Below are 27,930 nucleotides of genomic sequence, written 5' to 3' on the forward strand. Positions count from 1 at the left end.
ATATATTTAGGTATACAAATTTTGATACGGGAGTGCTCCATGTATAAAATCCTTGACAAGTTTCTTGACATGATGAGTCATTTTCATTAAAAGGCAAAAGAAATTCAAAGTTTTTCAAAGTTTGACTTTGATCTGGACCGTTCTTTTATCCGTGTGACTCATCGTGTCAAGAATCTTGTCAAAGATTCTTTGTACACTTAGCAGTGCTACATGTACAAAATCGTTAACAAGATCCTTGACATGATGAGTCATTTACACTAAAAGACAAAAGAAATCTAAAGTTTGACTTTGATCTGGACCGTTTTTTCCCCGCGTACACTAAAAGACAAAGGAAATTTTTTGTACACTTGGCATTTCCCATTTAGATATTGGAGTAAACCAAAAAGATGATGTTATAAAGCTTTTTTATTTCTTATTCTTTAATTTCCTCTTTAACTTAACATCTATCTCGAACTACTTGGGTGCTATTGGGATGGTTATTAAGATCCTTGTTATTCTTCAAAGACAAATGGGATAAATACTAATATTTTAGAATTGGGTTCACATAAATTATCATTCTCTCACGCTTTGGCAAAAATGTAACAAGGAGGCAAAAATGAAACAAAAGCAGGCAGTATCTAGAGAGAGAAACATGTCATAGAACTAGATAGAGAGAGACTCAGATTAAACTAAGGTATAGACACAAACGCGCCAACCATGAGGATTTTACCAAGTCCGCATGGACTTATCCTAGGGGTAGGTTGAATAAGGTTATGGGTTGAGGATTGCCCCCAAATGACTTAACTAATAGGTCAAAGGATTAAAAGTATTTGGACTCGAGATCAACAAATGAAGAGCTTCCATATAATACATTATGTCATGAACAAAAAGATATTAAGAGAACAGAAAAAATTACAATGAAACATGAATCTTAATTTGTATAATAGAAGTGCAAACACCAACATACTTAACGATGATGAAGGATACAACTCTGAACCTATGGAGGTTGGTCCCACATCTCTTGCTCTTCAACTCAAATCGTATAGAAAAAGAACAAAAGGAAAAGAAAAATAATCACGTTTTGTCCAACATATCAGAATCATGGAAATGTTGATCTTGCTAATACGGACTTACAGTATGTGAGAAAAGATGCACTCTGACTGAAAAGAACTCTTGAATCATGCTGATTTTCGAAGTACCAAAGTCAATAGAAAACACAGTATTGAATCAATTGACGAGAGTGCCACAATAAGCAATGCTACAAGAACAAGAGTCAGGGTTGCAGTCTTCACCTGTAAATAGTTCCAAAAAACTCCCATTAGGATTACAAGTTATTCGTTTATGTTATATATTAAGGGAGAAAATACTTTAGAAAGAAACTTGGAATCACTACCACTACCAAATGAGAAATATTGCATAAAGTTTAAGAAAACAAGTCGACTCAAGTAGCCAGACAAAAAGAAGATTTATTAGTTGTCGTAATGCGAACCGTGCTCTGAAAGCTTGGCCATTCTATATACTTTAGTTGGCCCGGCTGCTCCACCAGAAAGACAATCAAGGATCTAAAGCCCCTGTTTAAAGAATGAACAAGCTCGATTTATCGTCATCGTAAAACTTGATAAGCTAATAAATGGAAGATCTCTTTTTATATGTAGTTCAGAATGGACTCTGAATGTAAGTTAAGAGTGAAAAGAACAATGGTAGAACAGCAAATACCAAATGACTTCTTTAATCAGAGTTAACCAGAAGGGTTCTGAACGATATTCGTCCTGATATCTCAAATCTTGATGATTTCTCCCCGAAGACACAGCACATTTGATTTGATTGTTTTGCAAATGCGAGGAATGACCGACATCTAATCCTGAAAACTGAAAAGATTTTCGAATAAAGTCATTCATAATTAATTGTGAGCAGAATAAACGACGAGAAAATAAGAATCAATAAATGGACAGAGTTTACCTTGTGGGAAACAAAGAGCACTCTTCGGGAGCTATTAAATCCAGTATCCTTAAATCTCTGAAGTTGAACAGGTAATTTTGGGCATCTAATACTATTCAAACCTAAATCAAATAACACCAAGAAAAAACAAAACTATTACAGAAGCATATATGTTGGATTAGGGTAAAAAATTCTTCACCCATAACTTCACTAAAATAGAATCTAAGGGTGGGAATAGGATAGAACCTGAAATGGGAGTCATCGATCCACAATTAATCATCATCCTTATATTCCAAAAAGAACTCTACAAAATTAATATTTTGTGGAAGTTAATTTAGAGCTAATGCAAGAAAGGAATTCCGTCTGGTGATCGAGTGGTTTCCCCTGCACATGCCAGGGAACTTTTCAGTGCATCCTTTCGTAGCTAAAGCAATTCGAAACAAAAAAGTGTTTCCCTACAGACACTTCCAGGAGCATCTTAATGTCTCGCTCAGAATTGAAAATTCAGAATTACAAACCAAAACACAAATAACTTCAAACCCCAAAAATGATCCCTAACGGGGTTCCTTTCGTTCAAGAAGTAAGCACATTAACATAATAGTACATGTCTACTCCAAGATTGAACGAATCAATACTGAAATAACTTGAGATATGATTCAAAGTTCAATTAACATATCAAAATAGAAAAGATGAAGTGATCATTAAGTATCTAATAGTCATAAGTAAGTACGTAAGATTTGTGAAGCAATGGCAAAAGAGAAAACTTTTTTCCTATCATTAGGTTAATTTCTCACGACTCGAAAAACATCTAAGATGACCCCCAATTTCATTTTTCAATTCAAATGTACTACAAACCTTAGTATCTTAAACAACATAACCGGCTAAGATTAACACCTCAAGAAGATTAAGATATACACTTTAAGTGTGTATTTAAGTAATGATTCTCATCACTTATTTTTAACTACCATTCGTCTATAGAAGAGCTTAAGTGGAATTCAAATTTGACACACTTAAAAACTTACCCATCATTATAAGTACTTTGAACCGTAGAAGTGCTAGTTCTCTGAGACATTTGATCGAACAAGGTGTGTGCAAGCCATAAAGCCTCTATATGTTGATCATAGGTATGCCAAAAACCCTAATCTAATTACAGATGCTCATTTTAACACTGAACCCATGAAAATATTGCACCATAACTATGACTGATTTAGCAACATGAAGTTTGAGAAGAGCATCAAAGGATTCATAGTCAGGTTTGCTTTGTAATATAATAGACTGAACCACATCTTAGAATGAAAACACGCATAAAACAATGAAACCAATTAGGGTTAGGGTTTCATGCAATTCCTACACAGAAATGCACAGAGTGAGAGAGAAATATACCTAGCAGGATTCGACAGTTGTGGAATCGGTTCGACGGTGAAGAGATGGAGTGGTCGATTCCGTCGCCCACCGGCCAGTTTCCCTTCTATCCTTAGACTACTGGTATAGAGAGATCGGGTGTCCATACATGGAGAGCTACTTATGGGTTGTAAAAACGGGTGAAAATAGCTCTTGTCAAAACATTTAGGAATACTAGGTTCCCACCCCGGTAGATCCCTTTTGGATGCGCCGTCGTGTTAAGAATATTGTAACAGTTGAATAGCCATTTTTACATTTAGAGAAAATAATAATTCTACATTAAACAACCAAGAGGAGCAATCAAATACTAAGCTATTTACATTTAAAAAAAGAGAATTGCATTTAAAAAAGAAAAATAATATCTCATTATACATTTAAAAAATATGTGGGAGGTTGAGAAATTAGTGGGGGAGAAAATCTTTCTCCCTTCCACATTCTTGATCGATTTTTTTTATGTAAATCAACTAAAATTAGTTAGAGTAACTGCTACCCATATATTTCTCTCTTTTTTTTCTATTGAGTAAAAACTTCCCAAAGTAACTACTTCGAAAAATATATAAATAGGACTCTTGCATATCTTTTCACTGTAAGAAAAAGACAATCTCTCACATCTATTTTATAGTTCAAGCTTCAATGAAATATTATTTTTCTTTTTTAAATGTAATTATCTTTTTTTAAATATACAATGAAATATTATTTTTCTTTTCTACATGTAATTCTCTTTTTTTAAATGTAAATAGATTAGTATTTGATTGCTCCTCTTGGTTGTTTAATGTATAATTATTATTTTCTCTAAATGTAAAATGGCTATTTAACTGTTACAATATTCTTAACATGACGGCGCAGCCAAAAGGGATCTACCGCGTCCGTAGGACGCGGTGGGAACCTAGTTTACATTTAAAAAAAAGAGAATTGCATTTAAAAAAGAAAAATAATATCTCATTATACATTTAAAAAAAAGAATTACATTTAAAAAAGAAAAATAATATTTCATTGAAGCCTAAACTATAAAATAGATGTGAGAGATTGTTTTTTTCTTATAGTGAAAAGATATCATCAGTCTGGCAAGATTCATATTTATATATTTTTCGAAGTAGTTATTTTGGGAAGTTTTTCAGAAAAAAACCGATCAAAAATGTGGAAGAGAGATTTTCTCCCCACTAATTTCTCATCCTCCCACGTTTTTCTACTCAATAGAAAAAAAAAAGAAATATATGGGTAGTAGTTACTCTAACTAATTTTAGTTGATTTACATGGATACCCTTCTTTTTGTAGTCTATTTACATATCATCCGTCGGATGTGTTCCCAACCAAATCTCTAAAATAAAATGGACGGTCAGACTTATCCTCTGGATAACCGACTGACCTGTTTTAATATAATAGATAGTCGACACTTGATTGGCCAGCCGACCACTGTAATAGTTGGACACCCCTCTTAAGTCAATGATGTCGTGAGATCGAGTCTCGGTAGAAATAGTTTTCCATCAAGATTTATCTCATGTAACTTAAGCAATATATAAAGTAAATAATATAATAAGTTTGTCGTATTTTAGGCCTCTTTCATATTGTCGGCCTTTAGGTCTCTTTCATTATGGTTTAAATTAGACAGTTATCGTGCTCATCACATCTTTATGATGCATCAATGTCTTGTAACGACTAATGTACAACGTAGTCGATTTCTCAAAAACTAAAAACACTTGATTGTTTGCCCAAGTGGTTGATTGAGTTGACAAAACTCCAATTATAATTTAATTTCGACGGTTATCGTGGTTATCACATCTTGATGATGTATCAATGTCATGTATTAATTAACGTAAATCGTAGTCCATATTTACAAAAAAAAAACATAGAAGAATATCGGCTATTCAAAACCAAAATGGACTACGCGTTTAAACCCATGTACAACAAAAAAAGGACTATCCGAGCCCCTAATTCGAGAATATAGTCTGGTTAATCGGCCTGATTCGTTAAAATGATTAGGTATGTCTTAGGTATATTAGTCAATTACATACAATGTCTAACTTTTGGTTGGTCATTTGTAGTAGTCTTATAAGCCACCCATAATCCATCTACACCTCTCGAACTCAAAAAAATTTGGACACCGATAAAAATAGTTTCAAGTTAGTTTTTTTTTTTTTTGAAGGGCCCAACAGTATAATTGGCTTGGGGTGTCGTAGGTGGTAGGGCCGACCCTGCTTTGGTGGGAGACGTCCTTGCACTTTGAGCCAATAAGGCAATAACCCACTCCATAGGCTATAGAATTTTCAAGTCAATGGTCAAATACTAGTTTCTTTACAAATTCAAACTACAAAGTCAAAATAACAAAGACCTCTAGTTGAATTGTGATCTTTGTCTTTTGATTGTTCTAGAAGCCATTCATGTAAAATGGTTATTTTTAAGCTGAAAATTCCATAAACAACAAAACATGGACTTGTCTAAAATGTATCTTATGATCGAGTTTCAAACTTACTTAGACAAAAGGCAAATTTCATACTAGCCAGCTTAGATGGAACTTGCTATATATCATGTTTGATACCAAAAGGCAAATTAGTTTGGAATCTCCATTAGGTGAGCGAGTTAGTTTTGGGACTTACCCTAATAGCATGGACCCATGGACGCAGCCTATATTGTATCGGATATTGTCCTATCGTCCATATTGTTTTCATTATTATCCCATATAATTTGATTAATTTGACATAAGATCATAAATTGGTACAATTTAGAACTTGGGTTCTGTTTGACAATTAGGGTGTCAAACTAAATACCACAGTATATTGTTTCAAATAGCATAATAGCTTTTGAGGTTTCTAAGGTTTTGATTAAATTTTTAATTAAGAAAATGGTAAAGCGATATAACAGAAACAAAAATGAAAGGGAAATCTTAGAGTTATGGATGTTACTTTCTCATAATATTTTTCTTTTTTTCTTTGATATATTTTTTTTTCTTTAAGTTCGAAAATAAAAATTAAAGATCAAAAATCGCATTAAATTATTACGACTGTGAGAGCATCTCCAATGCAAAACTCAATCTTAGAAACTCGGAGTGCCACATAAGATTTTTTAAGTTTTTCTTAAAAAATCATCTCCAATGCAAAACTCAACTAAGATCTCAAAGATGATGTGTCGAGAGTGGAATAGAGATATCTCAAGAGGACACTCTATTTTCAGAGTGTCCTCTTGAGATATCTCTAATTGTCCAACTCATCAATATTTAAATTTCAACCAATAGAAATCAAGTCTTCGTATATTTCCAAAATAACTAATTATTTTTTTACAAAAATAACCATGACACGTAAGTAAAATAAAAGAGTTTAGAGTGTTGCATTGGAGGCATACAAGAATTGAGGATCTCTATTTTCGACACCTAGGAGTGAGAATCTCAAATGGAACTTGACAAATAGGACGAATAGAGATTTTTTTGAGTTTTGCATTGGAGATGCTCTCAGTATCACACGTAAAAAACAATACCCAAATAAAATATGTGAAGTCGTAAAGATTTCTCTTAAAATAAAACCGATTGACGTCCATCGAGGGAGGACCTTATAATTTATTGGAGCTCTACTTTCTCAAGTTTTTCTTTTTCAAAACCCAATGTTTCAATCTACTCGGTTTAGTCTTGTAATTGCTTGGATCCTACCCCTATTTTTCACTCGTTATCTTCTTGTAATTGCTTGGATCCTACCCCTATTTTTCTTGATAACAACAAACCCCCTTCTTTTTGTAGAAGGAAAACATATATTTGACTTCAATTTTTAATATAAACATATGTTATTAGCCATTTGATTTCATAATCTCTCATTCTAAATTATGATCCAACCACTAATAAATCCCACTAATACTATATTTAAAAACTATTACCCTTTTTCTCTAATATTAAGGTAAGCAAATGTGATTCATGACGTATGCCCTCATGATGTCACCACCCTTCCTTTCTCTTTCTCTCTCTCTATATTTTAGTTGGACCAATAGCATACAACGGATGTTAGATTTTTAATGACAATTTCTTCCTTTTCTTTTTTCCTTGTTTCTTGTATGACTAATTTATTTCTCATTAGTCTATATTGTCCCTTGCTCTAACACTGGATAAACATGAAATGATGAGAGAGAGAAAAGAGTTGGAGAGAAAGGAGTTAAGAGAGAGAAAGAGGGTTGGAGAAAGAGTTGAAAGGGTCAACTAATTGAACCTAAAGTTGGATCTTCCTTAGTAGGACTCCACCATCACCACCACCACTACTACCATGAATCAAAGATTGAAGACTGGTCAAGCAAATATGAATCCTTCCTTATTTTCTTAGTCAAACTTTTGAGGTTACTTTTCCTCTCTCTCAACCTACTATATATTACTCCCACTTCTTCATAAATCTTTCCCATTCATCAAATTTCCTACTCATTTATTTTCTTTGTTGAAATTTGTTTTTCTCTCCCTAGATCTCTATATCTCTGAGGAAAATGAAGAATGGTGGGGATCAATGGGATCAAAAGACTATATTACATGAATTAATACAAGGAAGAGAGCTAGTGAAACAACTAAGGAGTCATCTTGATAAATCTTCTTCAATAGGGGAAGTATTATTAGATAAAATTTTGTCTTCCTTTGATAAAGTTATATCAATGTCGAAGACGAATAAACCTTTGTCCGATCGTCAAAGTGTTGGACAATCGGAATCCCCAAGATCCAAAAGTGGAAGCCCACGGAGTGATCCAGATTCCGACAACAACGAAGTATTTAAGAGACGGTATATTCATACTTTAATTCATCATTAGTAAATGTATTAAATTTATGGGCGTCAAACTCAAAATCAACTGACAGTAAGTAAAAATGTCTTAGATGTTATTTATTCATTATATAACGTTCTTTGTCCTCCATGTGAGATTATTCTCACACGTGTACGGTTTTCATGTTGACACTCAGTAAAACACTACCTACATGGACTAAAAAGGTTGATGTGGCATCGACAAATAATACTGGGACAGAAGGAGTTCTTGATGATGGTTATAGTTGGAGAAAGTATGGTCAGAAGGAGATACAAGGAGCCGCCCACCCAAGGTAAGATACTAAGATCAAACTACTTCCTTCATAATTCCCTCCTAAATATTGATTAGCCAGCAAATCTTTTTTTTCTAACAATTTTTTTATCGAATAGATATTGTTGAACTACTACTTAAGTATAAATCTTTATAACAAGGAGATATGTGGGAAATTTGAAAGTGTTAATTGTGGACACTCTAGAAGCAAAATAAAAAGTTATCAATGTATATATTTCAAAACCGATAATAGATCGATATAACATCATATTAGTCTAGCAAGAAGCCTTAATGTTAATCAAGTTATAGATTTTCGAGTTGGTAAGTTGAAAACTCTAAAATGAGCAATACTTATTAGTTTAAGGTATTCCATGTCTAATTGAAACTATGAAGAGTTAAATACACAATTTTAGTTTTAAGTTTAACTACTAATATGGTGTATTGGTATAACATGATACCAAATTTCTTTTCGCCTCCGGTCTTGCTACAATGTACTCACTTGAGGTCTTTATGCAACACCCACTTTTTCTTACAAATCGCCGTTTCTTTAGTTATTAACATGTTTTAATTAGTTGATACACGACATGCCATCTTATTTTACGCAACGAGATATAATCACATATGGCTTTCTCTAATAATAGGAGGTTACTTTTATGCTTGCAGAAGCTATTATCGATGCACACATCAATATACTCTAGGGTGTTTGGCTAGAAAGCATGTTCAAAGATCTACCAACAACCCATCTATTGTTGACATAACGTATCGAGGGAAGCATACGTGCCTCCAAATATCATCCAATTCCCCGTCGTCCCAGTTACTGTACAACCAGAACCAGAATCAATACCCGCAAGGACAGCAAAAGCTAAAACAATCCGAAGAAGTACTTCTATTAGACTTTGAGAAAGGTCTCCAAATTAAAACTGATGGGTTAAATGTAAGCAGTACCCAAGAGTCTTCTTCTTCATTCTCATTCCCTTTTACATCGGCGGCCGCTACCGAATACATTAAGATCGAAACTCAGACCATTATGTCACCAGAAGAACCTTATCTTGTGACATCCTTCAATGGCCATACAAACAATATCGGAAATGCAGCTCATTTCAACAATTCAGAAGATGGTCATCCCACAGCTGATCAAATACCTAGTTCCTCTATGAATTCTCCAATTACCAACTTCGATTTTGGACTTGAGCAAACTGATTTTGACCTAAACTTTTGGTTCGACTACTAAGACTTCTTAAGATAATATTGCTTCATCGTCGTGCGGTAATTCAAATTTGAATCTTGACACAGTCTGAGAAGAAATAAGGGTGATTATGCTTATAACTTAATTGTGCAAAAGTTTTTTTGTAGACGTAAACTTTCCATCACTTATTTTGTACTACTATTTTTTGAGGAAAGAGTAATTAAGAATAACAACTTTCTCCTTTCAATAGAAATATATGGTGTCTTGTATTAGTACATAATCTATTTAGTTTCATGGTCAACAATACTTTGTAAATATTCCTATTTTCAGACAGTACTAGAGTACACGTATAGATTATGATCAAAATGGAAAAGAGATCAATGTGAGTATTATGACATTATATATTTTAGGAATTTTATATCAGCCAAAGGTCTTACCATTGCATTGGTAATAACGAAGGAGAAGAATATCGTTTCGATTAGAGCTCATTAGGCCTAACTCTCCTTAAAAATCAGCTTGTAAGTATTGTATTACCCAAGGCACTCCCCCTCAATGCAGGATTAGGGTTTCCCCCACAAATCATCACTAAAACATTGTATTCAAGTACCATGTTAGACCTCAATGGATTTTTCTATGATATGACATACATTTTTTTTTCCTTCTAAAATTTTAGAATTGGCAAAATAAGTGAAGAAACTTGGATTTTGACATATTAAAATATGTAAAAATAAATAAATAATATAATTGAACTAATGCCTGCCCATAGGGCAGATAGTAGAAGGACTTTGTGTCATACTGTCGTTTTTGTTGGAAGGAACAAGGCAGATAAGTTACTGCACTAGTAAATTACAAAGCTAATATTAGTAACTAATTAATGAGAACACCTAGCTCTCTTGCACAATTTACAGTGTCATCTATGGTCTTCTTCATATCATATTTATACTCAAAACCCATCTCTATCAACTTTTTAGAACCACATTTCACCCCCGAGCCTTCTTCCTCGCCGTTGCCTCTGAAGAAAGATCAATGCAAACTTTTAATTAGTAATTTCCATAAAAATACATCATCTTTCTAGCTACAAAAATACTAAGGGCCATAATGTTTGTGGACTTAGAATTTGTCTCTAAATGATTTTCGAAAACTTGTTACTAGACAACAAAGTGGATCCAAACTCATCTCCATCTATATGTAGCAGGCCTGCTACTCTCCGGGCATGACCCATGCCCCATCCTGCATTTTAGGGTATGGGAAGTCTTGAAGGCGCCTCCGTCAAAGCAAATATTAGGTTGGAATATGAAGAAAAAGGGTGCCTTCAACAAAAATGGGGGAGCGCTTTCGACACTCCCCTTTAAGTATTAGGTGGTTTGGAGACATTCTGACACAAGTGGTATTGGGTCCTTTCTTATTGACCCAAAAAGCTAGCTCATGACGTAAGGTTTTTCCTCCTTATAAACTGAGCATCATCACCTCCTCCAACAAGAAGTGTTGCATTCTTGTCACCGATTGAAACGTGGAACCCAATACTATCCTTCCACAATAAAGAGTGAAAGGACATTGCGAATAAAAATGGGCCTTGGTACCACTTTTTGGCCAGCGGTTGGCCATTCCTAATACCGGACCCAAGTACTGGTAGATTATCACGATTATCGAAAAAAAATAACGAGATATTTTAGGAGTGAATAAAGAATAATCTTACTCTTGGGCTAACACAAGTTTGGATAATACTTGGCAAATTGTGATATTGTTGGATATGTAGTTGCACATATATAACGGCCATTGATAGAAGAATTCTCCATGCAGAAAACGTGAGCTTCACAGACATCATCAATATCAATCAATGGTACTGAGCCCAACATTTGTTGTAAAAGCCTTAGTGAAGTATAGTATATGTTGTTGCCTGTGACCAAAGAAAGAACTTGTTGGGATGAAGATAGGTTGGATAATAGTGTTTTTCCTGCAACTAAGCCACAAAATAGGGTTACCACTTCCAATCCATACTTCTCTTTATCATTATACTTCAATGCTTCTTTCTCTGCTGAGGTCTTTGACACTATATAATCCTACACATGTAGAAATGTTTTCGATTTCATTAGCTACTTGGAACTTATCCTTCACGCAAAGATGGACGATGATAAACCTAACTAAGAAACAAACTCAACATGGTAGCAGCCTCAACAAATACTGGCAAAATCCACTCTAATATTTATGAGAGCCCCATTGAAAATTTTCTCAACAATAGAAGTGTAAGAGGAGTGTAAGAATACTTACAGTGGTAAAATTATTGCTGTAAGAGAAAGAATGATTGAGAGGGGTCCAACAAGATTCATCAATGGTGTCATTAAATTCAATTCCATCTTCTTTCAATGGTGATGCTGACATGACACTTGCTGTGTAGATGAGACGCTTAACCGTCCCTGATTTTATGCAGGATTCAACTATGCTCCTTACTCCTCCCACTGCTGCTTCTGATGTGTCCTTGTACTGTCCACCACAAATTTTGTTTTATACAATCGTGTTATTTTATTTCATCTCAACTAATGACTATTGTAATAGTCCCACGTCGCTCGAGATAATGGCCGGGTGGGCCTGAAGAGAAACTTATAAACTACTCAATTGTAGTATCAAAAGAAAATGCTGACCTTAGAACTGTGAATATTGTGTTGCATGGGTGTGGCCACATGAAAAACATAATCACACCCTTGGATTGCCTGTCCAAATTCATCAGGATCGTAGATGTCAGCCTTGAATAACTTTAATCCAGATTCTGCTCCAGGAAGACTCTTCAAAGCCCCAACCTTAATTGTATCATCTGAGACAATTAAAAGAGATGGGGAAATAGTAAATATAATTAGTCCCCTATATATAGCTCCAACATATGTTTTATCCCTATAGAATCAAACCCTATGCTAGTTTGTGGTACCTATTTCATCGAGCTTGTCTGCTTTATGATTTAGTTATGTACTTGTGAATATCAATTTATCTATGAGTTCCTATTAAAACATTCACTTTTCTAAAACCTTTATATCTGTCACCGGAAAATTACCAATTATTGAGAGAGCTAACTAGAGTTTGGGCAGCTTGAGTAATGTCGGTTACTAGTATTTTTCCGCTAGTATATGAAGAACTGGATTTAAAAATCTATAAATTATTGTTTTAATGAAAAAGAAAATAGTGGATAAAGATTTACCTAGGTTTCTGAGGGTTGCATGAACAAAATAGCCTTTAAGCAAGAGCTTCTTTACGAGCCAAGAACCAATATAACTAGAACCTCCTGTCACACAAACTTTTTTCTTCATCTTCTTCTTTCTTCTCTGTTTTTTTTTGCTTTCTCACTCACTCTTAAAGAGTGATAAGGCCAGAAGGAGTTTGTGACTAAAAAAATAAAATAAAATAAAACATGTGAAGAATGCTCGCCCACATTTTCAACAAAAAAAATGCTTACCGCCATATGCCCCCATTGATTTTTTTTTTTGAACACTTGAAGAAGATAAGAAGATAGTTCTCCTCCAAAGTCCCCCAGTCTATAATCTCAACAAGTTATTCATAGTCGGACCATGGAAGCTTTTCATACAACAAGAAGATATCACGGAGAAGTTGGAGTCCATTCCAATTTGGGCAAATCTTCATAGAATTCCAGTGATCTTTTTAGAACAAAAAAGGCGTACTTCACTTATTTCTAGCTATCTTGGAAGATTACTCTCAATGGACATGTGCACATCTTCTCAAACCGGAGTGAATTTTGCTCGTGTGTGTATTGAAGTAAACAAAGACCAACAACTGGTGGACTGGATACCCATTTGTGTTAATGGAATGAAAGTGATCGACATACGTGTTAATATCCCTGGAAACCCCCTAAATGCTCTCATTGTAGTGCATTTGGGCATATTATGAAGCAGGGGCCGGTACTCAAATGGTGGAGGCATATGAGGGGACAATGGTATTACATGAACCAAGCAGGGCCGTGTGGTGGGGGGTGCGGGCCGTGCGCCCCCACAGGGCCCCCCACCACAAGGGGCCACTTTCCTATTAGTTCCTGGTTTCGTTCTATTTAAATTATGTTATAAACCCTCAATATATTATCAACAAGCATGGATAGCTCAGTGGGTAAGTTGGCAAAATTTGCTCATAAGGTCATGTGTTCGAGCCCTTTAGAGAGCAACTTCCTTTTTTTTTTCTAATAAAGGCCAACTCTCCATACCACTATGAAATATTTTAAATGTCCATTCCACTTAATGTTATTGGTTTAATTCAAATATAATTTTAATATTCAAATAATTTCTTGTACTATTTGCGTAGTATAAAATGCACTTAGGTCTCTCTCCAAATCTCATATCTTTCACACAAATCTCTATCTTGCAATCTTGTTTATTTTTATTTTTATTTTCTCTCTAACTCAATATACAATCTCTCATTTGTCTATCTCTCTCTTTTGGTTCCTAATTTCAAATAGAAACCTGTACTAATCCAGGACAACTTTATTAGCAAAAATGTTAGACTAATCATATAAAGTTGTTATTCATTGATTTTAGATTCATCATTGTTTTACTAAAACAATTTACAGGTGAAATTTGTGTTATCACTTCGCGTGTAAATTTTGTTTACCTCACATCTATACAAAGGGTCCCGATTAAGTTTCGCACCGGGCCCCTAAATTGTCAGGCACGGCCCTGGAACCAGGGACGGAACTAGGAGTAGTAGTCAAGGGGGGCCGAACCAAAAAAAAAAAGTGAAAAATCTAAGTCTACCAGTGCTCGAACCCAGGTCTCTCACGTCCAAAACTCAGACCTCTACCATCTCACCCACGCTACATATATGTTATGATTAATACTCGAACTTTATTTATGCGATAAATCAGAAAGCAATCAGCATTTCTAAAACAATTTACGGCAAGTCAAGGGGGGCCATGGCCCCCTTTGGCCTGCATGTAGATCCGTCCCTGCCTGGAACCAAGTCGGACCACTCTTAAGTATGGTGAGGTAGGAATACTCGGACGTCATAACAATGAAGCTTCTCCAATTGTACACCAGAGAAAGGGTGCACCCTTGCTACGCCCGAACGAAACAGGGGCAACATCATGGCAGCAGGTGCCAGGGCAACATCATTCGTAGTAGAAAATTCGAGAAAGCTACAGAACAGAAAATGGAGAAAAAAGGTAGTTGGGTATAACCATCAAATTATATAAAACCTTATCTCTAATACTATATCAAGAGATGCTTCAATGAGATAAGACAATAAGAGTTACAAATCGAAGTCCATTTCTAATCTTTTATACTTTTTTATGTCAAAAGTAGCAAACATATTAATGTTAGGTGTAAGCAGATGAACTCAAATATTGAAGTTATTTGTCTAGACCTTAATAGTTTTTCATCTCGACAGATGTAACTAAAGATCATATTTGACTCGATGGAAAAAATAAGTGGGTTGAATCGTCTGACAAGACAAATTTTGCACCTAATTTCAGTATGGCGTCATCAATTTACCTAGTTGAGATCATTCGGTACTTTCAACAAAAAAAAATATATCATTCGGTCGATCCTTGTCGGGCCAAATAGCATTTTGCTAAAATGACCAATATGGTTTCTAAATTTCAACAATTACATCTACACCACTGAAAAGAAATATATGGCAAAGAAATATTCTATGGTAGATATAAATATAATATACATATAATGAAAGATAAAAGTTGATTTCTTTGCTTACTTCACCCTCTTTGACAAAATGGTTTGGTGCCTTGGTGGTCTATTATTCTTCTACTACTTTTATCCATTATGTAATCTATCAATAATTGAAGTATATCAAACCTAATCTAGTTGATTAGTTTTCACATAAAACATCAAATGGAAATTGAAATGAAAGAAAAGAAAGAAAGACAAGGACAAAATGGAAAATATGAGGACCAAATTGAAATAAGAAATCCATATAAAATTGATACCCCAATCTTTATAGTTTGGCCTAGTCTTTATTTTGAATGTTAAATACCCTAAAAACAAGAGAATTAAGAAAATAAGACATATTGCTAAATTGAAAACTTATTCTCTTTCCATGCCTCTGCTATCTTGGCGATGGCCTTAGTCGATGACCCGTCATCACTTAACACGGTGGCAGCAGCTTCCTTAAGCTCACCTATCTTTTTTCGGGCGGCATTCCCTTCTTCTCCTTCAATGAGGATTGTAACGACTCTAGCGATCTCCTCCCTCTCTATCAGTCCGCTTTCATTTGCTTTCGGACGCAGAGCGACTCCTAAATCTTCCACCAACAATATCGCGTTCATCTTTTGTTCGGCGAAAAGAGGCCAAGTAATCATAGGTACACCGTTTACTGTGCTCTCGAGAGTCGAATTCCATCCACAATGGGTCAAGAACCCGCCCGTCGATCCATGCCCAAGTATTTGGATCTGTGGTGCCCATGATGGAACCAATAAACCCGACCCGTTTGTTCTTTCAACAAATCCATCCGGTAAGAAATGAAACGGGTCATTAGTAATATGGGTAAAGTAAGAACCACTAGGTGTTGTATTCGGGCTTTTTACAACCCATATAAATCTTTGCCCACTCATCTCCAACCCATAAGCCAACTCAGTCGTCTGCTCATAAGAAAGGGTCCCACCACTACCGAACGAGACGAATAAGACCGAGCCATGTGGCTGATTATCTAACCATTTCAAGCACCCATATTCATCAACCCGATTAGTCAAGCCTCTTTGTATAAGAGGTCCAATCGGGCAAACAAGTGGCCATCCTTTCCGATCCATCAATGCCCTTATAGCACCTGGTTCCATATCAGGAAAACTATTTATAAAAATACCATCAGCATATCTATGTCTATTCGCAAGACCTAACATTTTTCCATAGACTTGATTTTTCCTATCTTGAATAGCTGACCATAATTCGGATCCAGGGATCGGCACACAACCCGGAAGTTTAATCGGTTCGGGTATATCTCTATACTCACAAGAATATTTTTGATGAAGGTGAGCCAAATTAAAAAACAACAACAAACACATAGCGGTAGTCGGGAAGAAAATATAAAATGGTATGTTGAAAAGGTCCGCTACATCTTGAGCTTCCGTACCGAACAGATCGACAACGAGTAACACAAACCCCTTTCTGTCGATGATCTTACCAAGTTCTAACCAGAGCCCGTATAAAGATCTCTGCATGGTTAGGTCTATAAGAGTTTCGACTTTAGCATCTTTGGGTTGATCTTTCAAATCTTCTTTGGGTAAAAACTTGTAGTCTATACCTTCGGGAAGGTCGTCGAGTACGGATATCATTGGTTTTGTAGGGGAGTCGTCGGTAGGGATGATGAAGGTAACAGAAATGTTATGGCGGAGAACGAGTTGCTTGGCAAACTCGGCGAGCGGGATTAGATGACCCATTCCTGGTGAAGGATAGATCACTACATGAGGAGGAAGAGACGAAAATGGAGTTTGAACATATTTTCGTTCCATGGTAGCTAGTAGAGAAGAAGAAGGTGTGTTTTTAGCTAGGCAAATATGAGAAATGTACTTATATAGAGAGTCAAGAGAAGATAATATTATTTCAATAAATTAGGGAAGTTGTATTTGAATTAGATAGTTCAATGATTTGAGTAAAACTTACTTAAGAATAAAAATTCTAGACCAACCGCTTCCTAGACCGCATAATATACCGCGTATATGTTAATTTTGAGTTTTGAATATCTCGCGATTGAAAATGCCCATCTTCGAGTGAGATAAAAGGTGAAATTGCTACGAATGGTGCAAGATTCGGTCTAGATCGGTTGGTCTAGCATTGTTGACTTACTAACTACCAAACTAAAAAATGTCTTTTTTGCATAATCTTTTAATAGTTGTGGGTCGACTTATTATACTCTATTTTCAATATTTCTCAATTAAGGATGGAAATAATTTATGTCTTAAGAGATTTTTAGAAGGAAATATACTTTTATCATGTGTCCCAAGAAAAATCATAAATTTTCTCATCATAAATTCTTTTCAATTTTAACCGGTGTTATTTATGGTAAAGATTCTAGAATTTCCAATTTTAACTAATCAAAGTTATATATGGTACAAATTTCCAAGTTAAAAATGTTATATCATTTAATTGAGACCCATGCTAGGAATATTATCATGATTAAATATGTTTTTTTTACCATATTAACTAGTTTTATATTTTTTCCATCTTTAAATGAGTAAAATTCATCTCTTCTTGCTATACATACCCATTCTAAATGTCTCTCACTTATATTTAAGATTAATTTCAAACATTTTTTAAGTAATTTTCCAGCCCTATACATTAATTGAATTTTTGCAGTACTTTTCTAACTCAGCAAAATATGATTAACATTAATGGTATTTTAAGTATAAAATATGTAATAGACGTCCACCATGTGTTTGGTGCAGTGGTTAGCACTCCCTCTGAAGTCTATGAGGTTTTGAAATCGAATTTCGGTGGAAGCAGTTTATCATCAAGGTTCATCACATGTAATTTAGACAATAAAAAAATAGAAGTAGGAATATATGGGCTTACATACTCCTAGGATGACCCAAAGGATCTTTATATGACCTTCAGAGTACACAATGTCTTAATTAACGGTTATGTACTTATCCAAATTCATGATGTATTGTACATTAATCATGATATATCAGCGTCATTCAAATGGAACGACTCTTGGAGTCCAATTTCAAAAAATAAAATATGTAATAGACAATGAAGACCACACATAGCGAATGTGATGTATAATTATGGTTCCGATATAAACTTTTTAATTTTTTTTCTTTTACTAAATGATCATATAGTTAATTGGATTAGGTGGAAAAAGAAAAGCATGGACAATATAGGATTTTATTGTTGAAACAATCTAATATGATATGTATAAAAAGTTGAGGATTATTTAAACCTAATTTGAATGGGTGGTGACTATGGATAGGACAAAGGAGGACGTGAGCCCAAATCAGAATTTAGCCAAGTAGTGATATTAGTTGCAACGTTAACATCCATCCACCTTCCTTAGTGAATCTTAGTAGGTGAAGATAAACACATTTGAGCTTGGAAGCCCTAAATGATTTTTTTTTTTTTAATACTAGGTTATTGTAGCTTATTAAACCTATTCAGATACCTAAAATAACCTATTCAAAATTTGATATTCACATATAATCTCTGTGGCAACGAGTTAGAGAGAGACAAAATTGTGGCTTTCAGAATTTGTTTTATTAGTCAGATACAGAATAATCACAATGTTTATATTGTTTTAGTTGTACTTTTATGTGTTTATGAACTTATTCTATCATTTTGATATATTGAAATACAATACGTAATAGTGATGTTGGACTCACACCTATCCACCACCACGAATACCCTTTACCCTTTTTCTAGTATATAGTGTTTGAAGTGGTATTAAATGAGTTAATTTTATAAGGTTTTAAATAGGCTCTATCAATTCGTTGGTATAGCTCTACTTTAAGACATGTTCGAAGTCGTCGAGTTCTTGAATTTAAAAATAAAGGTTGTTTGAGTCTAACTTTGTATAAACAAGATATTGATTTGGGAATTGTATAATTTAACATGGGTGAGTAAGACCTAAAATATAACATGGTCAATACTTACTTTTATATGGATACAAATATGGGAGATTTTATAGGGCCCCCTCATTTTTGTTAAAAGGCCTCCCCTTAGTGATAATTTAGCAAGTAAAATGGTTCATGGGGAGGCCTTTTAACAAAATTGGGGAGGCCTTATAAAATTTCCCTACAAATATTGTTAGGGAAGTATAATGGACGCACTAGATTTTTACAAAGCCCACATACTAAATAAAAGGACAAAATCCAACTTCCAACTTTTCTAAGCCCACACATTATTAGTGCACACCATATCTAAAATGAAAAGGAATTGATTGGTTCACTTATGAATAGAAAGATTGACTACACCCTTTCTCTAACTTCACTGCCAGCTCCATCAACCACCACAATCACCACCACCATCAGCGTCACAACGACCACTATCATCACCATCATTTGTCTCCTCGAGAATTCTCGCTCTTATCCTTATTGGATTACACATATGTTGCTACACTCAATCCTCACTTTGTTCTTTGTGCCATATTCATGGGCCGAGCTACATGGAGACTAATCCTGCCTTAAGCCAGGGTTATATTTTGATATGTAAAAGAGGTGTTAATAATATTCACTAGTAGCTCTCAGTTGGTCTAATGTGGGTTGTCCATGTAATTGGTATTCGTCAAATCTCCTTGTTTTCTTTTTTCTCGTAATGCTCCCTTTACAAGCTAGTCATACCTAGGCTTGGATCCTGGCTCCGCCCTTGAATATGCACACTAGATTCATACCAAGCTATGCACAATATTTCCACTTCCTTTTTAACTCATCTGTTTCTTCATGGTGAAAGTCAGGTTCGAATCTTGTTGTTTCAAAATATTAATTTCGAAAAAGTACAACTATGAACATGTACACAAAAACATACTACATAATATTTAACCTAGTTAGGTACCTTGATAGACCATATGGGTCATCTAGTACAATAAATATCAATTGAAGTAGTTGACGTTAACCTTTCCGATACGGTTCTTCTTATAATAGAATAATCATCATCAAAATCGGATGATACCCGGACCAACTCAGGGAACTCAGAAATAGTCGATAATGCACCAAACCTATCTGAAATGGTGTAATTAATAAATTTATCATCAGTTAACCGCTCTTCAACACGGTATACCTTAACCGAACTCACCTTAGACCTACATAAAAATCGAAGAAGTTTCCGTAGCGATCTAGAAATCTTTGATTTTTCCTGGGGTGGTGGTGGTGGTGGTGGTGGAAGTTGAAAATGGGATAGATGTGGCATAGAGTAAGTTCTGGAAGAGATGACTGAGTCAAGGTGGCGTTTGAAGGCGTTGAGTTCGAATGAATCGTAGAGTGAGCTGCCTGAGTCCCAAATAAGAGCCTTATTGATGGGTTGATCATTGTCGCCTGAAAATTTTTCCATGTCAACCATTAATGCCTTTGAAGAGAGAGAGAGAGAGTTATATGAAAAGATTGGAGAAATTAAAGGAGTGATTGATTATCTAGAGATGCAAGTTTGGTTGGATGTTGTAATCTTCACGGAAATCCCACAAGAGCTACTAGCAAAAGGACTCACATTTTTATAAGATGAGCATTGAGAGAGAGAGAGAGAGAGAGAGAGAGAGAGAGAGGGTGGTTACTAGTTAGAATTAAAAGAACTTAAATTTGTGGGGCTTAAATTAATAGCTAGCTAGCTAACTATAGCTCATATGATCACATGTCTCATAGAAAAAATGTTATGCTCACATGATTTTGGACCAAGAATTTAACCAAGTCAGATATGCTTGTTGTTTACGGTGACACATGTTACTCTTTACCAGAGAGACCTTCATGGGCTAAAGTTTTTTTCTGGGTGATATTTCTTATAGGAATTTTAATGGTCGACACACTTTGTAGTTTGTACACAACCTAATATATATGTCTTTTTTTTTTCTTATTATGAATTTAAGGACAGTTGGTAAAATAGGACTAAGTTTGAAATTCAATTTATTATTCCACATTAGTTGTGTTTTTAAACACCCTGCTGGCATCAATCTCAGTTAGTCGTTACGCACTAGCACAAATTGGAAAGCTTATTTAAATACCGACAAAGTCTACCCGGCCAAGCTTCACATTTCAACGAATTGAAAGTATATATATATATATATATATACTTCATGACAACATGGGATATTTTTTTTGTATTTCATGACAAGAACATGGGGTTCCATGTAAAATGGGGCACATTTAAGAACAGGTTGCTTAAATATGGATTCAGTGCAAATCATATTGGGGTAGATTTTTGTTTATCTGTTACAATTACAGTTGTTTTTCTTTTTAATTGTCAGGGTGCCTCGAATCCTCGACCTCTAAGGTGGAAGATTAAACCTCTTATTGACTACCGCTAGAATTGTTACAATGAAAATGTTAACTACAAATCTGGGAGACCCCTTGGTTGGACTGGACTATAGAGTTGTGTAAACCGTCTATTTGCATGTCAACGTAGGCCACATTTTGCTAGGTTGCCCACTTAACAATTTGATATAAAACTCGGACCACAAATCAAATGTCATTTTAAAGAGGAGAGAGTGTGAGAACCAAAAGTATAAACAAAAAATCAATAAATATTTAGTTTTTTTTTTTTTTTTTTTTTGATGAACGTAGGCAATTGCCTATATTTATTCGCTATTCGAGCTCAAAAGAATATTGGCTAAATCTGCCGCCAATTGGCTTACAATGCAGTTAGGAGTCGTAATGATCTCCTCGGTTTTAAATAAGTTCAAATTAAAAACATGTTTCGCTAACAAGTGAGCAACCTGGTTCAAACTGTGTGGTTCATTCACATAAATAAAAGCTCAAAAACAAGAAATGGTACAAAATCACACATTCAAATTCTACAAATATTACAGATTCTTTACTTTACTTTTTCTTTCATTCTATAGGATTAGTAATTACAGATTAAAGTAAGATTTTAATATTTTGAACCCATAAAAAATGGCAGACTGTTTAATTAATCAAAACTTACTTGATCACTAAAAATAAATCAATAATGGAAAACCACTCTTGAGACAAATGTATATACTGCAGAAATTGGAGAAGATTATTCTCTGATTATCCAGAAAGAATATAGGCCAGCCAAAGATTTGATGTCTTCTTCTCTAGGCAACAACTTTTGGAGCTTTCATTCCAAACCCGTGCTTCAACTTTTCGATTCTGTTCAAATGTTAATAATGTTTTCAGACATTTGAAAAATATGTTAATCTGATCGAAAATAATTTTTCATGAACAAAACAATGCAGAATATAAATTAGCCAGTCACGACATTTAACCATTGGAATATCATCTTTTCTGATCTAGACGATGACCGAAAAGAGTAGTCCTCTCAAGATCAACACACCGTGTCACCAGAAGTCTTATGGAGATGTGTGTATTATAAAATACCCCTCTAGGTAAATGTGGTTAGTAAAAATGTTTTATCTATGACTAAAAACTGTTTAGTTAGAAAGAAAATACTTAATTATTAAGACAAGAAAGTATAGGCCTCTTCGGGTTTCTCTTTCGAAATGGGGGGATTCCAACCCTGGTCCCTCCAGTGGAGAGGAACATATGTTATCCTCAATCCGGGGACCTTCGTATAGTCGTATTAACACCTTGTACCGGTGTTGATGCTGCTTCCGTACCGAAGTCTATGTCATGTAGATAGAAAGGTATGTCAATTTTATGACTTCCCACCCCAAGGCAAGCAAGCCTCGCACTATTCTCTTCGACTGGGTGACCCAAAATTGAAACTAGGATAATACGAAACTTGTAAACACATTAATATAGATAAACTACGTATAGAAAAGGAAGTAAGGGGAAGCAGTTGTGGCTTACGTTGGAGCAAGTCTGCCGAGGCTCTCAAGCTCTTCCCAAGTGTTCTCGTCCACAACTGTCCCACAAATCTCAACGATATAAGATTTATCTTTTGTAGTTGGTAGTCCCCTGCTAGCAAGTAAATTTAAATCTTTCTGATGAAGTTCTCTGCCATTTACGCAAACACCGGTGTTTCCACCAGCACAATCCTTAGGCATGGGGTAATTGAATTCTTCAATAGATGGCTGAAACACAAATGTTGATAAACAATACATTAGGATTAGGAGGAAGAATGAAACTTTATCACAAACATTTTAGTTTAAAAAATTTCTTCAAGGGTTAAGTTATCTCACAGGAAGTATGCCGAGACAAGGCTGACCCATCACACCCCAGAATCCAGCTCGGTAATCATACCTGATTATGACAGAATGATGCATAAATCAGACTCTTGAAGGGCGTAAAGTTTAATAAATGAAATGTTGTTCGTGGACATAAATGCAAATAGGAAATAACACATTCACATAAAAACTTTATCTCTGAAATTTCGCAACCAATAGTTTAAACTATAAAACATGATATTAGAGATTTTCAACCGTCACATAAGTACTACATGAACATGAGATTTTGTTGACTGGCTACTAATGTTGGGTCAACAAAACCAACCCTAGCTTGTTTCGAAAATGATAGTATCTCATTATGCTACAGTTCCGGAAGCAGCTAACAACTCATGGTTGGTTTCTTTAAACCGAACACTAAAACTGGATCAACAAAATCACATTGTAAAATAAATGCACTTCTTGCATCTGGAAAGGAGAAAATATGGAAACACATACCAGTAATGACCAGGATGGATCCGTCCAGCTCGTTTCTGAGCTTTCTTTACCACTGTAGTTGGTAGAGGCTGCCCATTCACTGAAACATCGGATATGTCACTCTTAAGCAAACCTTCAAAGAACAAGAGACCACCTTTTCCTATCTTACTTTGTTCTTCTTCTTTGGTTGTGTCATTAGAATCCTGAGACACTCCAGTGATCGAGTATTCACCGAATGGAACTTCCATCTCAGTTGCAGCTGCATCTTTCAAAGAATTTTGTCTCGAAATAGATTTAGTCTGAACCACCTCCTCTTCATCCGTGTTTTTACTCTTGTTTTCATTCGCCATCTGGTCCACCTTCCTATGGTAAGAAGAATACTCAAAATGCTCAAGAAGAGGTGATCCTGGATTTGGTGGAGTCTTGAAGCGTTTCGATGGAGTCAGCTCTGAAGATTTTGCCAACTCTTTTTGACAAATTACACTATTGGGACTTTTTTCAACCTCAGACGTACCATTAGATACAGAAGAAACATATTCCATCCTCTCAGAGTCAGATACGTTCAGCCTTGGATTATTGGACGACACAGTCTCCCCATCCATAGACTGAAAGTTGTAACCGGAGTTATCATAGTCCTCCGAAAAGGACTTTGTGCTATCGTGTTTAGCATGATGAGATGAACGTGCATGACTTTCTTGGACTACCAATATTGATCCCTTATTTACCTCCAAAGAATTCTCTTTTATGCAAATAAGCTTCTTATTGTCAACCAAGATCGTAATAATAGCAGAACAAACCCCACATTTCAGCTTCCGTTCTTTCTGTTCCATCATCGAAAACTTTCTCGGCAGTTTCAGCAATTCGAAGCAATTACAGCATGTGATAAATGGAGCACCACCTGCAATTGGATTACAACGCCGCACACTTTTCTTTACTACCACTGATTGCTGATCAGAACTACATAATTCTGAATCTAGATCAGTTGATATTTGAACACGGACTTGTCGTTCACGAGTATGTAATGGAGAAAGATTGGCATTTCCACGATAATGACCCTGAGAACCAAAGTTTCTCAGATTATCCGCGTGATGGAGTATAGGACTACTTGGGTCATTTGGGAATCTTCTATCCCTCAAAAGGGTGGGTGGGACTCGTGCTGGAACTTGCCAGTTTTTGTTATAGCACTGGTAACAAGAGCAACCAGGTTGGTGAAAGAAGGTATTGTGTGGGTATGATGAAACACTGTCCCGATCAAACTCCATGTACCTTCCCTGGTAGTAGTCATGAGAGGCCCGTGGTTGGAAGCTGTGGGGTGGTTGGCTTGGATTTCTTCGATGAATTTGAGGTGCAAATGAATCCGGGTATCCAGCACTTTCAGACCTATAATGCATTTGAGGATAGAAATCATGCATCTCAGGTCTGTTTATCGGAGGAACTCGGTCACGACCCTGGTTTATGTATGAGGGTCTTTGAACATGTTTATTAGCTACATAAGGATGAGACGGAGCTCTAACAGATACAGGCGAGTCCATCGAATATCTAGAATCACGGGAACCATAAGGATCGTGAAGAACTTTTGGTTTTCCATTTATGTCACACGACCCGCTTAACTTATCCTGCAGCTCCTGCAGTTTCCTCAAGAGCTCAGCTCGGTCTTGTTCAAGATACTCAACTCTCTCCGAAGCATTTGAACTGTTTGATTTGAACATTGGTTCACCATAATGTGAATTAGAATCTGAAATCGAAAACATTTCATCATAGTTATAATCATAACTCGGTCTTTGGTAGTTTGATGGACCTTCATCAGGATAAGGAGTAGTTGCATATCTTCGACCTTCATCTACAACTCTTTCGTTTCTTTGATTCATCATGAAACCAACTCTTCTCGGATCAGGCCAATTATGGGGAATTTGGTCTGGTCTGTGAGAAAGACTAGTAGTTTCAATTTGGGGTTCCATCAATTCTTTATGATCTTCAATGGAAGTTATAGATGAACCTTTATACTTTGGAACATGACCAGTAGTACCCATGGTTTCAGTCATAACTTCTCTATTTCTAGTTAACCTAGAAAAGGAACTACTACTTGAATTTCCATCTCTTTCATGAACAATTTTGACTAGTTCATCAATTTCCCTATCACTATCTGATTTTGCAGAACCCAATTTTACCCTCTCTTCATCAGATTTCTCAGATAATCCATCAGTTCTAGTTGATTTGATTTTAACTGTATTTCAATAAACCCAAGAATTTATACTTAAAACTATGAAAAGGGTAAGACACAATCATACTAAATAAGCAAAAAAACCTAGAGAGAGAGAGAGAAAAAGGGTGAAAAAATCTGACCTTGAAGAACAGTACCACAACCACCACATTGATAAACAGGAATATCAGGAAGTTCAGGAAGAAGATTGTCACATTTGGGGCAACGAACAAGTAGAACTTTTGATCCTTGAGCCATTTTTTAGAATCAAAAAAACCCAAAATAAGCATAAAATTGAACTTGAAACTGAAAATCATCAAATACCCATGATTTTTAAGCATCTAAATCCTCATAAACAGAACTTAAAATCAACTTATTCATCATCAGATGAACAAGGAAGAACCACCATCAATAATCATTCTGTAGTTGAAGAAACACAAGGAGAGAAGTACCCACAAAGTAAGAAGGGTTGTTTTACTCGTCTCAAGTTGAAAAGTTGAGAAATTTGAGGTCTGAAAATCTAAGCGCCGGCTTTAAAGTCAGAAAGATGGACTAAATCAAAACAGAGGCTAGAGAGAGAGAGAGAGAAGAAAAATTCAGATTTGGAGGGAGTCGTAATAAGCATTTGTCTGAAGTGGCGGAGCAGAGTTCTTCCATGCAATAGTTTGCTCAACGGAAAATTTGTAACTGATCCTTACTTTATTACCAATATCTCAATTGGGTCCCTAATTTGATCAATTTGTAATTTGGTATCCTTATTGGTGGGTTCATTTTACAAATTTTTAGAGGTCACTTTTTCACCTCCGGTTGAAAATCTTCAAGTTGAATTGCCCTTTCTCTTCAATTGGTTCTCACTAGCTCTTTACTTTTGTTTCTCTCATGTCTCTCATTTTCTTCTTTTTCAACTTTTATGAGTCTCTCTATCTCTTCTCTTTCATTCTCTATAGATGGAGAAACAAACTCAAATTAATACTATTATTATTCAAATTGTCTTAAAAAAAGAGGAAAAGAAAAGTCCTAGAACTACATTTTAAAGTTTAAATAGAAAGCCAATAAATGGTCAAAAAGAAAACTGAAAAAGATAAACAAAATAGATTCTTGTTTGTTTCTCACATTATATTTACTGCTTAAAGCCTGAATTTGGCAATTCCGAAAGGAAACCAAAGAGAAGGTGTTTGATTATTTCAGCCTTTTACTTTTCCCTTTCTACTTTCCATATCATGAACTTGCTAGAGTGGGTCTCAACTCTCACATGTAATCAAATAGTCTATCTGAAAATTATAAACGGTACCACCTCTTAGGGCAACATTTTTTTAGTGTTTCAGTATTTGCTCTTGCTTGGTATAGTGAATTTCAAAAAATATACAAAAAATGTACCAAAATATTTTGCCAAACCTATGCTTGAATGTTCTTTATGTTTGTATTTGTTGCTTTATGGTATCCTAAATAAACAAAAAAAAAGTATGGACAAGCCAAATGAAATGTTAATCATGCTCCTAGCACTCCACTTAACCGAGATAACGCTGCCCCATTATACTTTAAAACCTTATTTCTTTTGGGGAGTTTAGCGATACCCCTCACTACTGATGTCCTATTAGTGATACCTCCTTTCTTAATTTGATATTAGGGAAACCTCTTTTTTTGCATTTGAAACTATGAAAGTAACTTTAGACTTATTATATTTTCTTTTTTTCTCTCTCTCATTTTACTACGATCAACATAAAACTCTAACTTCAGTCTTCCTATAAATTTTTCTAACTAATTTGTAAGTTCACGACTAACATAACACTCTAACTTTGGTCTTTCATACATTTTTCTATCTAATTTGTAAGTTAAATTAATAAATTCTCTTCTATCTTTTTAATTTTCATTCAATTTCATAATTTCAATTTGCATTTGTATTCTTTATGATTTATTAATTTAAAATGAAAGTTGTTGGTAGAGTAAAAAAAGACGGATAAGAGAAAAAAATAGGTATGAGAAATGAATATTCGTCGGCAAA

The 27,930-nt window shown here is 35.2% G+C and overlaps 3 protein-coding genes and 2 pseudogenes across 9 annotated transcripts; 1 reads left to right on the forward strand and 4 right to left on the reverse strand.

Moving 5' to 3' along the window:
* Nucleotides 1-821: 821 nt before the first annotated feature.
* Nucleotides 822-3,594, reverse strand: LOC147534750 (uncharacterized). 4 transcript variants are annotated; one of them, XM_086649113.1, is made up of 7 exons: nucleotides 3,301-3,455; nucleotides 2,164-2,301; nucleotides 1,939-2,039; nucleotides 1,696-1,847; nucleotides 1,469-1,550; nucleotides 1,114-1,271; nucleotides 822-1,011 (listed from the first exon to the last, which is right to left on the reverse strand). In XM_086649113.1, the coding sequence occupies exons 2-6, from the start codon at nucleotides 2,198-2,200 to the stop codon at nucleotides 1,158-1,160; spliced, it is 486 nt and encodes a 161-aa protein (XP_086505239.1). In that variant the 5' UTR covers nucleotides 2,201-2,301; nucleotides 3,301-3,455; the 3' UTR covers nucleotides 822-1,011; nucleotides 1,114-1,157. The 4 variants fall into 4 exon arrangements, with proteins under 4 accessions (XP_086505239.1, XP_086505240.1, XP_086505238.1 ...); XM_086649114.1 differs by having other exon boundaries at nucleotides 2,164-2,221; nucleotides 3,301-3,443; XM_086649112.1 differs by having other exon boundaries at nucleotides 822-1,271; nucleotides 3,301-3,594.
* A 3,701-nt stretch (nucleotides 3,595-7,295) lies between these two features.
* On the forward strand, nucleotides 7,296-9,801 carry LOC147534751 (putative WRKY transcription factor 53). The gene is made up of 4 exons (XM_086646402.1): nucleotides 7,296-7,626; nucleotides 7,747-8,054; nucleotides 8,231-8,365; nucleotides 9,007-9,801. The coding sequence occupies exons 2-4, from the start codon at nucleotides 7,768-7,770 to the stop codon at nucleotides 9,572-9,574; spliced, it is 990 nt and encodes a 329-aa protein (XP_086502528.1). The 5' UTR covers nucleotides 7,296-7,626; nucleotides 7,747-7,767; the 3' UTR covers nucleotides 9,575-9,801.
* A 529-nt stretch (nucleotides 9,802-10,330) lies between these two features.
* LOC147534752 (NADPH HC-toxin reductase 1-like) lies at nucleotides 10,331-13,301 on the reverse strand (annotated as a pseudogene). The gene is made up of 5 exons (XR_015227355.1): nucleotides 12,717-13,301; nucleotides 12,169-12,338; nucleotides 11,798-12,010; nucleotides 11,226-11,589; nucleotides 10,331-10,541 (listed from the first exon to the last, which is right to left on the reverse strand). The product of XR_015227355.1 is annotated as an NADPH HC-toxin reductase 1-like (transcript).
* A 2,109-nt stretch (nucleotides 13,302-15,410) lies between these two features.
* Nucleotides 15,411-17,067, reverse strand: LOC147534753 (hydroquinone glucosyltransferase pseudogene; annotated as a pseudogene). The gene has a single exon (XR_015228315.1). The product of XR_015228315.1 is annotated as a hydroquinone glucosyltransferase pseudogene (transcript).
* Nucleotides 17,068-21,881: 4,814 nt separating this feature from the next.
* LOC147534754 (uncharacterized) lies at nucleotides 21,882-26,850 on the reverse strand. Of its 2 annotated transcripts, XM_086646400.1 has the most exons (5): nucleotides 26,072-26,850; nucleotides 23,750-25,952; nucleotides 23,270-23,330; nucleotides 22,938-23,161; nucleotides 21,882-22,277 (listed from the first exon to the last, which is right to left on the reverse strand). In XM_086646400.1, the coding sequence occupies exons 1-5, from the start codon at nucleotides 26,184-26,186 to the stop codon at nucleotides 22,223-22,225; spliced, it is 2,658 nt and encodes an 885-aa protein (XP_086502526.1). In that variant the 5' UTR covers nucleotides 26,187-26,850; the 3' UTR covers nucleotides 21,882-22,222. The 2 variants fall into 2 exon arrangements, 1 of the variants encoding a protein (XP_086502526.1); XR_015227354.1 differs by lacking the exon at nucleotides 23,270-23,330 and having other exon boundaries at nucleotides 26,072-26,559.
* Between the last annotated feature and the right edge of the window lie 1,080 nt (nucleotides 26,851-27,930).

The sequence above is a fragment of the Eschscholzia californica genome, unplaced genomic scaffold, assembly GCF_041429995.1.
Source record: "Eschscholzia californica isolate CP2 unplaced genomic scaffold, dmEscCali1.0.p SCAF_6, whole genome shotgun sequence".
NCBI classification, from domain to species: Eukaryota; Viridiplantae; Streptophyta; class Magnoliopsida; order Ranunculales; family Papaveraceae; genus Eschscholzia; species Eschscholzia californica.

Bases quoted from the DNA above. Each gene is read 5' to 3' on its own strand.
- LOC147534751 (XM_086646402.1), top strand. From the start codon at position 7,768: ATGAAGAATGGTGGGGATCAATGGGATCAAAAGACTATATTACATGAA. The intron at 8,055-8,230 runs GTATATTCATAC...GTTGACACTCAG, and splicing joins AACGAAGTATTTAAGAGACG to TAAAACACTACCTACATGGA. The intron at 8,366-9,006 runs GTAAGATACTAA...TTATGCTTGCAG, and splicing joins CAAGGAGCCGCCCACCCAAG to AAGCTATTATCGATGCACAC.
- LOC147534750 (XM_086649112.1), bottom strand. From the start codon at position 2,200: ATGATGATTAATTGTGGATCGATGACTCCCATTTCAG. The intron at 2,040-2,163 runs GTTCTATCCTAT...TATTTGATTTAG, and splicing joins ATCGATGACTCCCATTTCAG to GTTTGAATAGTATTAGATGC. The intron at 1,272-1,468 runs GTTCGCATTACG...AACTATTTACAG, and splicing joins GGCCAAGCTTTCAGAGCACG to GTGAAGACTGCAACCCTGAC.
- LOC147534754 (XM_086646400.1), bottom strand. From the start codon at position 26,186: ATGGCTCAAGGATCAAAAGTTCTACTTGTTCGTTGCCCCAAATGTGAC. The intron at 25,953-26,071 runs GTCAGATTTTTT...ATTGAAATACAG, and splicing joins TTGTGGTACTGTTCTTCAAG to TTAAAATCAAATCAACTAGA. The intron at 23,162-23,269 runs GTGAGATAACTT...TTTGTGTTTCAG, and splicing joins CTTGTCTCGGCATACTTCCT to CCATCTATTGAAGAATTCAA.